The sequence below is a fragment of the Phocoena phocoena genome, chromosome 14, assembly GCF_963924675.1.
Source record: "Phocoena phocoena chromosome 14, mPhoPho1.1, whole genome shotgun sequence".
NCBI classification, from domain to species: Eukaryota; Metazoa; Chordata; class Mammalia; order Artiodactyla; family Phocoenidae; genus Phocoena; species Phocoena phocoena.
Genome location: NC_089232.1, coordinates 58,997,190 through 59,011,203, shown reverse-complemented (window position 1 = coordinate 59,011,203; position 14,014 = coordinate 58,997,190). Strand labels below are relative to the sequence as shown.

General features: G+C 38.8%; 1 protein-coding gene across 1 annotated transcript in view; it reads right to left on the bottom strand.

Moving 5' to 3' along the window:
* DHX57 (DExH-box helicase 57) overlaps positions 1 to 12,669 on the bottom strand; it is a 46,582-nt gene extending 33,913 nt beyond the window's left edge. Inside the window, exons 1-7 of the mRNA XM_065890935.1 lie at positions 12,458 to 12,669; positions 7,913 to 8,071; positions 6,724 to 6,906; positions 5,591 to 6,429; positions 3,642 to 3,820; positions 1,745 to 1,866; positions 251 to 446 (exon numbers count right to left, since the gene is read on the bottom strand). Coding sequence (XP_065747007.1) covers positions 251 to 446; positions 1,745 to 1,866; positions 3,642 to 3,820; positions 5,591 to 6,429; positions 6,724 to 6,906; positions 7,913 to 8,071; positions 12,458 to 12,669 — 1,890 coding nt within the window. The remainder of the gene's footprint in view (positions 1 to 250; positions 447 to 1,744; positions 1,867 to 3,641; positions 3,821 to 5,590; positions 6,430 to 6,723; positions 6,907 to 7,912; positions 8,072 to 12,457) is intronic.
* Positions 12,670 to 14,014: the final 1,345 nt, after the last annotated feature.

Below are 14,014 nucleotides of genomic sequence, written 5' to 3'. Positions count from 1 at the left end.
AAATGGATTAAGTCCCAGTTTAGGAACAAAGCAGCACCTACTAGATCACTTCTGCCAATAAAGAATAGAAGGTCTTTACAGAGGAAATTAAGTACACCCCAAAAAGAGTTTAAACCAAAATATTTCTAAAAGGACTTCAGCCCTATTGCAGTATATATTCCAACTTGCCCAGAATCTCCAGACCCCAAGGGCTCTTTATACTTGAAAATTGTAAATTTCTGTCATCAGGAAATAAGAAAAGCATACAAACCTTGACACTTTCTAACCGGATCTGGTATCCCACAGTCAGACCCACTCTCTCTGCTCTTTCTTTAGCAACGCGTTCGGCGACAGAGATCGCAGAGATTCGTCGGGGTTGGGTACAGATGATGTTGGCCACCTTCTCAGGTGGTCCGTTCAGAGAATCATCCAGAATAAACTGTGGAATCTGTGTGGTTTTCCCACATCTGTATGTCAAAACAAGTAAGTCCTAAAATAAGAGTTTTCAAGTGCTCTAGTTAACTAAAGAAGCAATCATATCCAATGAGGAAAGTAAGAAGCTAATTAGAATAAAAGTTGTTCAGCTTCATCTATCTTTTAAACCTACCTACTGACTTATTACCTATAGCTGATAACTCCTAGGAATTTGCACTTAGGTTAACAGGGCAATCAAATAATAGTTCACTGTTATTTGTAAAACTGGGACTATTGAATAAACATTAGGTTAAGGTCTATAAATGCCTTCAGGAATGTGAACTCTACATGTGAATCCTAAAGAAACAGGAATATTATGATTATTAAAATACTTTATATTTTTCCCATTGGTGTGGTATTGCTTTGGCTATACCAAAGTACTGACTGAGGTTAAAAAGATAAGAAACTGGAAGATACAAAGTTACTACTATATCTGTGAGTCTGGGCACAAATGTAATTATTAAATTGAAGACCCTTGAATACAGAACTAAATTAAGCCTGCAACTTGCCCCTGCCAAATAGGTTTGGATAACATATGGAGAGTGTGGAACAGGAAAAATAATATACCCTAAGTTGTTCTTAAACAAAAGCTTTAAGGAAATCAGAATAAATTTAGAAAATTCATTTCTGAAGTTTCAAGCTAAATGTTCTGGAACTGTCCTTTACATTTTAAAATGGGCCTTGTTAAAAGCCTTCAGCTAGGCCTTTTGCCTTAAAATTGTCTTAAGGCAGAGGTATACAATATCTATAAATTCCCAAATTTCTGGGCTTCCCTGGTGGCGCAGTGGTTAAGAATCCGGCTGCCAATGCAGGGGACATGGGTTCATGCCCCGGTCCGGGAAGATCCCACATGCCGCAGAGCGGCTAGGCCCGTGAGTCACAAACTACTCAGCCTGCGCGTCTGGAGCCTGTGCTCCGCAACGGGAGAGGCCACGACAGTGAGAGGCCCGTGCACCGCGATGAAGAGTGGCCCCCGCTCGCTGCAGCTGGAGAAAACCCTCGCACAGAAACGAAGACCCAACACTGCCAAAAATAAATATAAAATAAATAAATAAAATTTTTTTAAAAATCCTAAATTTCTGAGTTTTGTTTGTTTTTTTTTGTAATTTGGCTCTATAGGCTACAGTTGCCACATTATTTGCCTCTGTGAAATATTATTCAATATTTAACAGGAAAAAGCACAAATAACACCAGCAACTGTTTTTTTTTTAAAGTAGAACTGGTGGTGGTAACCAGGGCACACACCGTATCTATAGATGAAAGCTGCATTAGAAATAAATCACATTCTTACCCAGTCATACCACTTATAACAAGCACTTGGTGCTTGCTCAACAGTTTAAGAATGTTTTCTCTTTCTTCCCAAGCAGGGAGTAATTGTCTTTCTTGCAGAATTGACTGGAACTGTCTGGAGGCCTAATAAAATAAAAGATAAGACATCAGTTTGGTTACTTTCAATCACCTTTCACAAAGCTCTGAATGTGGAATCCCATAGTCAGACCTCCCCTTTCTGCTCTTTCTTCACCAATTTGTTTAGAGACAGAAAGTGCAGATTTGTTGGCGGTTGGATGCTGGTGACTTTAGTCAGAAGGCTGTTCCGAGAATCAGCCGGAATAAGCTGTGGGATCTGAGTGGCTTTCCTACATCTGAATGAACTGAAGGATCTTACAAGAGAAATAACCCCTCTTGCTTAGCACCTATCCAGCTCTTTCTGTAAGTCTCTATACTAGCACTGTTCAACAGAACTTTCCGTGCTGATGGAAATGTTCTGTTTGCGCGGTCCAACATAGCAACCTCTGGCTACATGTGATTGTTGAGCACTTGAACTGTGATCAGTGCTGTCGAGGACCTGAATTTTTTATTTTATTTAATTTTAATAAATTTAACTTTAAATAGCTACACGTGGCTAGGGGCTACCATACAAGACAGCATAGTTCTACACAGTATCAGATTTTTACCAAAATCACTAACAGTAACGGAACTCACTAAATGGTTCTTTTTCTTTTTTTACATCTTAAATATATACAATTTTTATCTGTCGAGAATAAATAAATAAAAATAAACTGGTATGGATTTATAGATTTCTTTTTTTTAAATTCCTGGGTTATAATCCAATACTGTACATCCAATACCTACGATATAATCCGATTTATTTTGTTGCTCTCATTATTTCATTTTGGCCATTGGGAGCTTTTCCAGGTTGATTCCTGAGTCCTTCTGACATGCCCTCATCTTTTTTGTTTTGTTTCTGAATACTCCCTCATTTAAAGGGTTCTTTTTGGCCAATCACCACATCTATGTAACTCAGTTTGACTTCTAATGGCCAATGCTATAAACATTGTACTGTAGGTTAAAACTGTGGATGTATTTTTGACTAATGTAAGAAATTTATACTAACATTTATATTAACATACACATTTTCTGCATGTAATTTTATCATCTCTAAACACACTGTTCAAACTGAATGTGTAATTTTTTATTTCCACCGTCTTATTATTTATGGTGTGATTTTCTAGTCAATTTGACATTCTATGGGTGTTGCGGTATATATGTACTAGTGTTATATATACTCTGTCAAAAATCAGAATCACAGAACTTTAGAATCGGAAGGGCCTTAGATAGCATCTAATCTAATCCCCAAACTGGTTAAGCAACGCGTCTTTATCCTCCATCCAACTCTGTCCTAATACATCACTTATGAGTTCTTTTAAAATCATCTTATTTTTACCCCTGAATGGGGTAAAACAACATGGACTTTGAAAACAGAGAGAATTAGCTTGAAACCCTGTGTTGCCACTTACCAGCTATGTGACCTTGGGCAAATTATTTATCCTGTGAGCCTTTGAAATGGGGTAAGAGTCCCTTCTCTTTCTCCTTTTCTATACTGTTGTTTCTAATGTAAATCACAGTACTACTTTTCCTTTCACTTATCAGATTTCTATCATAGTAACAAAGCCACATGATTCTCAGAATATCTGGTATATATGTGTTTCATTTTCATCAGCCATTGGATTTTCCAAAACTATCTAGAACATGCATCCAAGTTTGCTATGGCATGCAGAAACTTTGCCCAATCAGAGTAAAAGAGAGCTGAAAGTATACCATGGAGAGTAGCCAAAGCTCCCTAATTCCCAATCCCTTCATCCATACATTAGGGAGGCAATGCTAGCCATTCTCTCAGAATACCCTACCTGTTTTATTCGGAACTGCTTGCAGATTTTGACATTCTCAGCATGTACTGATTTTGCCTGCCAGTCATATCTTTTGGAAATCTTTTTCTTAAGGTTGACATAGCTTTCATTCTCCACCATAACTGGTGCAGGACCTTCATCCTCATCTGTCTCCTCCTCAGGCTCTGATTCCTTTTCAACTTGAAGGGGATAAAAGGAAACATTTTTGATATGGAGCCCTTTCTTTAGCAGGGAAAAGTCACTATCTAACAAAGTAACAACAACAAAAAAATCATAAAATGGAGAAAAAGTTAAAGCTTGAATAAAACAAGTTCATTCATTTCCACACTACTACTTCTACTGCTGAAGAACTTAAAACGCATCTCCAAATAAACTTTAATCAAGTGTAAGTGGCTCTGGTTAAATCAAATTAAAAACAAAGAAAAGGGCTTCCCTGGTGGCGCAGTGGTTGTGAGTCCGCCTGCCAATGCAGGGGACACAGGTTCGTGCCCTGGTCCGGGAAGATCCCACATGCCGCAGGGCGGCTGGGCCCGTGAGCCATGGCCGCTGAGCTTGCGCGTCCGGAGCCTGTGCTCCGCAACGGGAGAGGCCACAACAGTGAGAGGCCCGCGTACCGCAAAAAACAAAACAAAACAAAAAAGAAAATCATGCCCTGCCTTGTTAATCCAGTAGACTCTGTACATTCAGAAATTAACTGAAAGTTTCAAATATTTGCAAGTGTACCTACAATTCCATGACACAAAATAACCCAAATGTCTATCATATGATGAATCAATAAATGAAATGTGGTATGTCCATATAATGGAATAGTATTCAGTAATAAAAAGGAATGAAGTACTGATACATGCTACAACATGGATGAACCTTGAAAACATTATGCTAAGTGAAAGAAGCCAATCACAAAAAGCCACATATTTACTATATGATTCCATTTCCATGAAATGTCCAGAATAGGCAAATCCATAGAGACAGAATATAGACTCATGGTTGTTAGGGGTTGGGGGAAGGGAGAAATGAGGAGTGACTTGCTAACAGGTACAGAGTTTCTTTCTGGGGTGATGAAAAAGTTCCAGAGTTAGACAGTGGTCATGGTTGCACAACTCTGTTAATATACTAAAAACCACTGAACTGTACACTTCAAAAGAGTAAATTTTATGGTGTGTAAATTATATCTTAATAAAGCTGTTATCTTAAAAAACAAGTTCACGACACACAGTTTGTCATTTCTTGAGGAATACATCTGAGTGCTAGAACTCGCTGCAGGTTGGGAGCGAGTCAAGAGGCCAGTGAGGGAACCTAGCCAGCTGTCCGGCATCCGCATCTCGGTGCAGTTTCACTGTTCTCTACCTGTTGACATTTACCTAGGAACTCCTGGGAAATAATAAAACTTGCTGCTCTGAAAGAAAGGTGGCAAAAAATAAGAGCGATCCTATGGTAAACTTTGAAAGGGGGGTTACTTGTGATGTAAGACTCTGTATGGCACACTCAGATCTGGAGGAAGCCAGAGGCTCGTACAAACATTTCTCTATTTGAGGATTTAGGGACCCATAAAGAGAGACATCCCCTAATGACTTTTGGGGGTCTAGCATACTAAAAGCAGGAGGGTATGGATGGTGGTATAGAAAGAGAAGTATCTCTAAAAACTCATTTTAAAGTAATCCTATATACAATAACAGAAGTAATCACAGGAAACCAAATGGATTACACGAAACAGACTTTTCTGGAAGGATGCTTTAAGGTTCTTCCAGCCCTCGACTGCTAGAATAAACTTATACATCACTACAAACTTTCAATTCAGGGAGCCAGAACACAGTGACAGAATTAGGCCTTACAAGTAAAGTCAGGTCATAGCTCAGGGGAGATCCTACATCAGCCCTCAGAGCCTCTGATTGCTATAATCCATCATTCCAAATCCCGCCTCCACAACACCTCATCAATGACTTACATACCTTCTGGAATTTGATTTGAAAGAAACGAATTACTTGGAATCACTGGTTTACGACAGACAGGATTATTTATTCTGGTCCCAGAGGATACTGGCAGAAAGTTCACAGGAGGGACACTGTACTTGTGATGGGTATATGTTAGTAACTTGGTTATTTCTGATTCTTCCTCTAAAAGGGTTATCAAAGAATATACAACAGGTTCTGAAGTTTCTGCAAATGTCAAGGCCTTGCCATAAAGGAACTCAGAAATATGTAAACGACAAGCCAGAGGTAGATTCTCATTGGTGGAATAAAATGCCACAAGGGGAGCTTGGTAGGGGTATTTGTGGTCTTTAGAAAATCGAATTTCAAGTTCATATAAAAAAGATGCATCTTCGTCAGCATTTAGATGGGAATCATCTACACTTCTTTCTGCTCTTCCAACAATTTGATTTGGGGACACTTCATGCTTGAATTTGCACTTTGATCCAAATTTGCAACTTCCTTTGAGGTAAAATTTACAGATTTCAAGTGACGTCTCCTGTATATTTTTGGTACTTTCCTTTTGCTTGGATTTGCAGAATTTACTTGTCAAATACCCCAGTTCTAATCCAATGGTCCAGACTCTGTTCTGAATTCTTTCTATAAATTTTTCTCCACAGATTGACTTGAGAGCAAAGGCCTCTTCCTGTCGCTGCTCCACACACTCATCCAAGCTTATACGCGCAACGGCCTCAGAGATCTTCATCCTCTCTCCAAATGTCTCTGAAAAACACTGGGTGAGCAGATGTTCCAGTGATGCCCCCAAGTCTCCATTGCAAATTCTCAGGGCTACCTGACAGTGCTCGGTGTTGAAACCATACCTGCCAAGTGAGAAGCATGACAAAAACGACTGAGTAATATCAAACCTCAAAAGAGAAATTCATTTCAATACATATATGGGAAGGCATAACTATACATAGGCAGGGTTTGTATCTTGAAAAAGTGTACCTGATAATACTAACTCCTCCTTCATCTCCCTATCCTAAAAGAGAGGATACTGGGCGTATCAGGTACCACTGGAACGCACACAACACGAAAGTATTTGAGGAGTGGTAGGTGCGTTTATAATACACTTTCAGTTTCCTTCAATTTTCCCATAAATGATGAAAGCAAACCTGGAAAGTTTTTGCACTGCAAACGCTGAGACTGTAAATTCCGGATGAGGCTCCACCAGGCCTGAACCAGCACATTCCAAAGGATCTGAGTCGGGAACAAGGGAAGCTTCTCGTCCAGCTGACCAGTACTGCTCATCATCATAATCAGACTCATCGTCTTCTTCCTCCCCAGAAACACCTCTTCTGGCAAAAGTAACATTTTCATATATTAACTTCTACTTACCTCAAAGAAAAATTTACTAAGAGTCTAAGAATTTAATTCAAGGAACCAAAGGACAGAGAATCCTGACCACTATTCAGTCACTGATTTAATTTTTTATTGACCTATTAATTTATATCTCGGCAAGTAACAGAATTTATTACCTGCCAGGTACTATGTTAAATGTTTTATATGTACTATCTCTTTGAAAATCTTCCCAATAACCCAGCCAGATTGGAATCTCTATTTTGTTTTTCAGATGATCAACTAAAATTTAAGAGAAGATTAGTAACTGCCAACGGTTATAAAGTAAAGAGCAACTAGAGATTTTAACCAAGGTAGTCTGACCCAGAGTCTGTGTTCTTAACTACAGAAGCCTTGGCTATCCTCTCTCTCTTCTCGTTTATAAAAACCATCGCTATTTTTTTTTGCTTTGCTGCATAACCACCTTTCCTAAATTTCAGACAGATATGCAATTTGTAGATAGGATGGAAATTGAGCCGTTCATGACTGACCGTTCATTAATTCTGGCAAATGGAAGGATTAACCTCTCCAACTGAAGTCACAAAGCAAAACAGCCAAAAGTCTAAAACAATCTTTCTCTTCGGCAGATGGTCATGAGAAGTGTAATCATAAGACTTCATCTGATCAACTCAATATTTGCTCCTAGAACAATGCTTCTACTTGTTCACTACAAGGTTTTATTTGAAAGGCTATCAATAAAGCAACTACTGAATCCATATTAGCACTGTCCTAGAAAAAGTAAAGACGAAAAGGCGATCTGTACCATTGCTCACAGATATTGCAAAACAAACTCACTCTGAAACTGTTGCTGAATAATTATTCTTGTATTTCTCTTGGCTCACTTTCAACTAGTTATACAGCCACTACAGGATCAGTACTGATACAGTATTCCAAAGACACACAGGACCCTCACACTGCCAATGCATCTTCCTCAATATAGTAATTGACTGAAATAAAATAATTTACTCAGATCCAGCATCTGCATCCTGTTCTTGCAGGTCTCGGAGAAGAGCTTTCACTTTCTCTTGATTCTCAGAAGTCATATGTAGAGTCTGAAGGGGCGCTTTGGCTTCAGGCTTCCATTTGGGGTGTGCGTCCCCTTTTCTCACGCTACTGTTACTAGGTCTGCAAAGGACACAAGAACAAAATTACACATTTATCCGTGAGCAGAACTTTTACACTCTCCTCAGGGTCCCCAAATATATATAACATGACTGGACTGTCAAATACCCTACAAAAGATGACAATGAATGTGAAGAGATTCTCTATTTTCTACAGTATTTACCAGATTTCATTATATTGAAACTGCTGGAGAAAAACCTGATTCGATGCTTCATCATTAAATCTGGCTTCACTAACTCAAGAGTCCTCTGGAGAAAGTAATGTTATGGTGACTCCTTCTGCACTAGTGGATGTTCAAAAGAAATGTGCTACATACAAAGAGTACATATTTCATTCTATTTGAGGTACTTGATCTGAAAACAACTGAGAGTCCTATCTTGTGAATATTAGGCACTATTTTTTTTTTTTTTTTTTGCGGTACGCGGGCCTCTCACTGCTGTGGCCTCTCCCGTTGAGGAGCACAGGCTCCGGACGCGCAGGCTCAGTAGCTATGGCTCACGGGCCCAGCCGCTCCGTGGCATGTGGGATCCTCCCGGACTGGGGCATGAACCCATGTCCCCTGCATCGGCAGGCGGACTCTCAACCACTGCGCCACCAGGGAAGCCCTAGCCCTATTTTTGAAATATTTACCTAAATTATTATTTCCTGATTACAAAAATCATAATACATGTTCACTGTAGAAAAGTAGAGAACCAAGAAGAAAACAGAAGTCATCTTAAATCACATCATTCTTTTTCACATACATTTTTTATAAAATTGTACAGCACATATAATCTTTTATAATTTGCTTTATTTCCTTATCAAAATAAAACTGTCATTTCCCCCAAATTAAATATTTTCCTACAACTTAACTTTTAAATGGTTACACATACATACAGAGGTACTAGAATTTATTTCACCAATCTTTCATTTTGGGAATTTAGATTTTTTTTAAGGATACTTTTTAATATTTAAAACAATAATCAGCTCTAAAGTTTAACTTTACTCACTAAATTTCTTTTTTTCACTTGGCATGTTTCATTATAAATTTTCACAAATCTAGGGAAATGGCAGAAACTTTCTCTGCATTGAAAATCCAACATATTATTGAGACTTTGAAAAGAACCACACACTTACACTCGCAAAACTGGGTACCAAAGGAGAAAATAGAATAGACTGGTTTTTAACCACTTAGTTGCAACCTCTGAAAAGAAACGTTAGCCCAAATTCATCATTACCCCTTTTGGTTTCAAAAAATTTTTAATCTACAGAAATTAACACCATTTACCAAGATTCACCAATTGTTAACAATTGCCATACTTAAATGCACACACACATTTATGCCCTTCTCTTATTTCTCTCTCTACACACACACAGATGCATATATATATATATGCTCCCTCATATATGTACATGCAGCTCTGCTGAACCATCTGAATGTAAGTTGCAGGCATCACATCCACTCTTAAATACTTCAGCATGTTATTTCCTAAGAACAGAGACATACTTTTATATAACCACAATACTCTTATCACTCACAAGATATCTTATATTGATATCATCTAATATATAATCCATATTCAAAGTTCCTAACTGCCTCAATCATGTCTTCTACAGATTTTCTTAATGAGTATCTAGTTTAAAATGACATTTAGTTAGCTGTTTTTCAAACTCCTTTAATTTAGAATAGTTCCCCCACCTATTTCCTGGCAGTGACTTTTTTGAAGCACTTAGGCTAGCTGTCTTGTAGAATTCTCACTATTTGGACTTGTCTGATTGTTTACTCATGATTAGAAAAAGAAAAAGAAAAAAAAAGGGGGGTGGCTGGGTGGGTAGGGGGAGAACTTCCATATGCCCCTATCTCATCTACCTCTTATTTGTAAACCCCTATACTTTGCCTTCCTTCCAGTTCCTAAGGATGAACCATCCTCGATCCTAAAGTCAGTCCCTCTGTATACTGTATACACAATCTCCTTAACCTCCTCAAGGAAATCATTCCAGCACTTATCCCCCCTTCTGCATCATCAGATCATCAGTTCTTCATTCTCCTTTGGATCATTTCCATCAGCTTACAGACATGCTATATAACATCTACCATCTTAAAAAAAAAATCTTCCCTTTGACTGCATATCCCTCTCAAGCTATTATCCTATCTCTCCTCCCTCCCCTGCCCTTTAGAGAAAAACTCCCTCAAAGGGTTATCTAAATCATTGTCTTTGTCACCACTTTCTTTCCTCTTCTCTCTGAAACACACTCCAATAGGGTTTTCTCCACACTAAGTATACTAAACCAAACAGCTCTCATCAAGGTTACCCATGCTATCCACATTGCCAAATCCAGGGGATAATTGTCAGAACACATTTTTCTTTTTTCTTTATATTGGCTGTGTCACGCAGCTTGTGGCATCTTAGTTCCCGACCAGGGATTGAACCTGGGGCCACAGCAGTGAAAGTCCTAATCACTGGACCACCAGGGAACTCCCGGAACACATTTTTCTTGACCTATTAGAAGCATTTTTTATACAACGTGCGTATTCCCTTTAAGTATCCTATCCAAGCTGATTGGATACTTCCCTTGAAAACACCTTCATTCCTTGACTTCCAGAAATAAGCTTAGTTTTCCTCCTACTTCACTGGCAACTCCTCAATCTACTTTGTCACATTTTCCTAATCTCTCTCAGTTCTAAAGCCTAGAGTGCCCCAGGGCTCAAAGTTCAGACCTCTTCTCTATATCCTATCTCATCCAGTCCCATAGCCTTAAAGCACATTTATTCCTAGAGGACTCATACATTTACTTCTCTAGCCTAGATCTTATTCTTGAACTCCAGACTTATATATTAAATTGCCTATGAAATTGCCACTTGGAGTGTACCTTCTAACTGGTCTTCCTGCTTCCAACCCATGTCCCCCTGTAGTCTCTTCTCCACAGAGCACACTGAGGCAGGGCCACTGAATATGGGTGCACAGACTACACACTATGCAAAGTGTCCTAAAGTAGGGAAGGAGGGGACAGCAAAAGCTAAAATCTAGTCTCTATGCTCTGCTTGCCAAGACATCCATCCTGGAGCTATAACTGCCCAAAGAAAGGGGCACCATTTTCTAATTCACATGAAGGGATATACTGAATAGCAGTAACTCTGGCTAGAGTGATTGATGTCACACACTTGCCTCAAACCCTTCAATGGCTTCCCATTTTACTCAAAGCAAAGCCAAAGTCCTTATAATGGCCTTTTTGGCCATGGCACGTGACTTGGCTCAGTCCAGTTCAAGATGCTGACAAACCTCACAGCTGGTGCTTGAAAGACAGAATTGTGGCGCTTGAAAGAAGCACTTCAGGTAGATAAGGTGTATTTGAACATGTGATGACTGATATATACAGAACAGATGTTTTTGCTTTCCTTGACCTTTCCTGGTGGTAGCAGGGGTGAACTTTTGAGGTGCCAAATACCTGTGAGAACGTACGTCTGCCCCATTGAGAATGTCTGTAGAATTCAATTCCATTATTTAAAATAGTTTTTCTACTGACCGGCCCCAGCCTGAAGCTTGACACAATAACTAGACTAGCTATTCTACAACTATCCTAAGACAACTTTCTCAACTGTGCTTTAATTTTCAAAGGTTATTTTAAAATCCCATTCTTTAAACTATTCCAAAGATTATATATTCCAAAGTATCCTTTTAAAAACTTGGTTTTATGTGCTTACGATTTTTTCTATAATAAATAATTTTAATGATTATATCTGACCCCTTTGACAGAAAACAGATCAATGGATTCCTAAGGATCAGGGAGGAGTGTGTTGCAAAGGGCATGTGGGAGTTTTGAAGAGCTGTTTATGGCGATGATTGCATTTGTCAAATTTTAGGTTGAGTTTTACTGAACGTAAATTACACTTCAATGAACATGACTTTTAACAAAAACAAACAAAATCCTTATAATGGCCTATAACATCCTATACAGTATAGTCTCTCGAATCTAACTGCCTATTTGGTTGATCTGGTTGGAAAATAGATAATTCATCAACTAGACAGATGAAGTATAGCCAGATCTCATTTGGAGACCTTCAAACTACAATGCCTAAGAAATACTTAAAATAATTTTCATCACCTTCACCATTTCCAATATTTACTTTCCTAGTAATACTGATTACAATAACAATATTATACTCAATTCACAGTGTCATGTGGAAGTTAAAGTTAACTTCAGATTTCAAAGCACCACCCCCATCCCCGGCCTAACAAAAGGTGTTATTTGCCATCATGCCTTTAGAAAAGGTTACAAAGAAGGGGCTTTAAAACAAGAGGAAGATAACTTGGCCAGAATTACTTGACATTTTCCCCCTTTGTCTTAGTCATCTGTTAGATCAGGAATTGATACTGTTTTCACATTTGAATATTCAAAGAGTATAATGACCTGGATGAACGCCTTGATTCACTGAAGATACAAAAGTCATCGCCATCATCCCAAATTCTACTTGAGGCCTTTCTATTGCCACCAATGCCACCGCCACCGCTGCCACCCCCATGAGATTTACTAGCATGACTTCTGCCTCCTCTTCCTCCTCTGGAAGACCCCTTTCCACCTCCTTTCCCTGGCTTGCCTTTTCTTCTTACTGAAGAACTCATTTTCACCTGCAAGAGAAAAAAGTAATGCAGACATTATAAAAATCAGACAAGTATAATAATCCTTTGTTTGTCAAGTTATGGAAAGAGCCTATTTTAAAGAAAAAAAGGAAAACGCATACTTTAAAAGGGCCAGTTTAGGACAAGCATGGATAAACTGCTTCACAAAAGATTTACAAGCATATCCCCCTCAGGATTAATATTTAGTGAGCTTCTCTGACACAGATTTCTTAACCAGGATGTGCATCAGAAACACATGGAGAAGTTTCAAATCATACATAGGGTGTGTAGGGTCCAATGCTACATTCTGATCTGGTTAGGTCTTGCATAGGGTTTAAAAAACTCTAGTTGAGAAGAGATATTTTCATGTATTTAATACATAATTTGATAAGTAAAATGTATATTTACATATACACTTGCAGAAACACAGTCCTAGCTCAGAGACTTTGCCTGGGGGAAGTAAAACTGTAGAGTTTTGTATGCGATCAAAGTTAAGACGTTATCAGCTTAAAATAGAATGTTACAACTAAAAGATGTTTTATGTCAGTCTCATGGTAAAAAGCAAAAATACAAAACAAAACAAAACAAATTACACAGCAAAAATCTATAGTAGATACATAAATGATAATGAGGAAGGAATCAAAGCATACCACTACAGAAAATCATCAAATCACAAAGGAAGACAGCAAGAGAGAAAGCAAGAAACAAAGGATCTATAAAACACCCAGGAAACAACAATCAAAATGGCAATAGTAAGCCCTTACCTATCAATAATTACTTCAAATGTAAATGGACTAAATTCTCCTATCAAAATACACAGAGCAGCCGAATAGATAAAAAAACAACACTCGGGACTTCCCTGGTGGCGCAGTGGTTAAGAATCCACCTGCCGATGCAGGGGACACAGGTTCGAGCCCTGGTCTGGGAAGATTCCATGTGCTGCGGAACAACTAAGCCCATGTGCCACAACTACTGAGTCTGTGCTCTAGAGCCCGCAAGCCACAACTACTGAGCCCGTATGCTACAACTACTGAAGACCTTGTGTCTAGAGCCCGTGCTACGCGACAAGAGAAGCCACTGCTATGAGAAGCCAACACACCACAACGAAGAGTAGACCCCGCTCACCGCAACTTGAGAAAGCCTGCATGCAGCAACAAAGACCCAATGCAGCCAAAAATAAATATTAAAAAGTTAAAAAAAAAAAAGACTCAACTACATGCTGCCTACAACAGAATCACTTCAGCTTTAAAGACACACATAGACTGAAACTGAAGGTATGTAAAAGACAGTAAATGCACATGGAAACCAAAAGACAGCAGGGGGGCTTCCCTGGTGGTGCAGTGGTTGA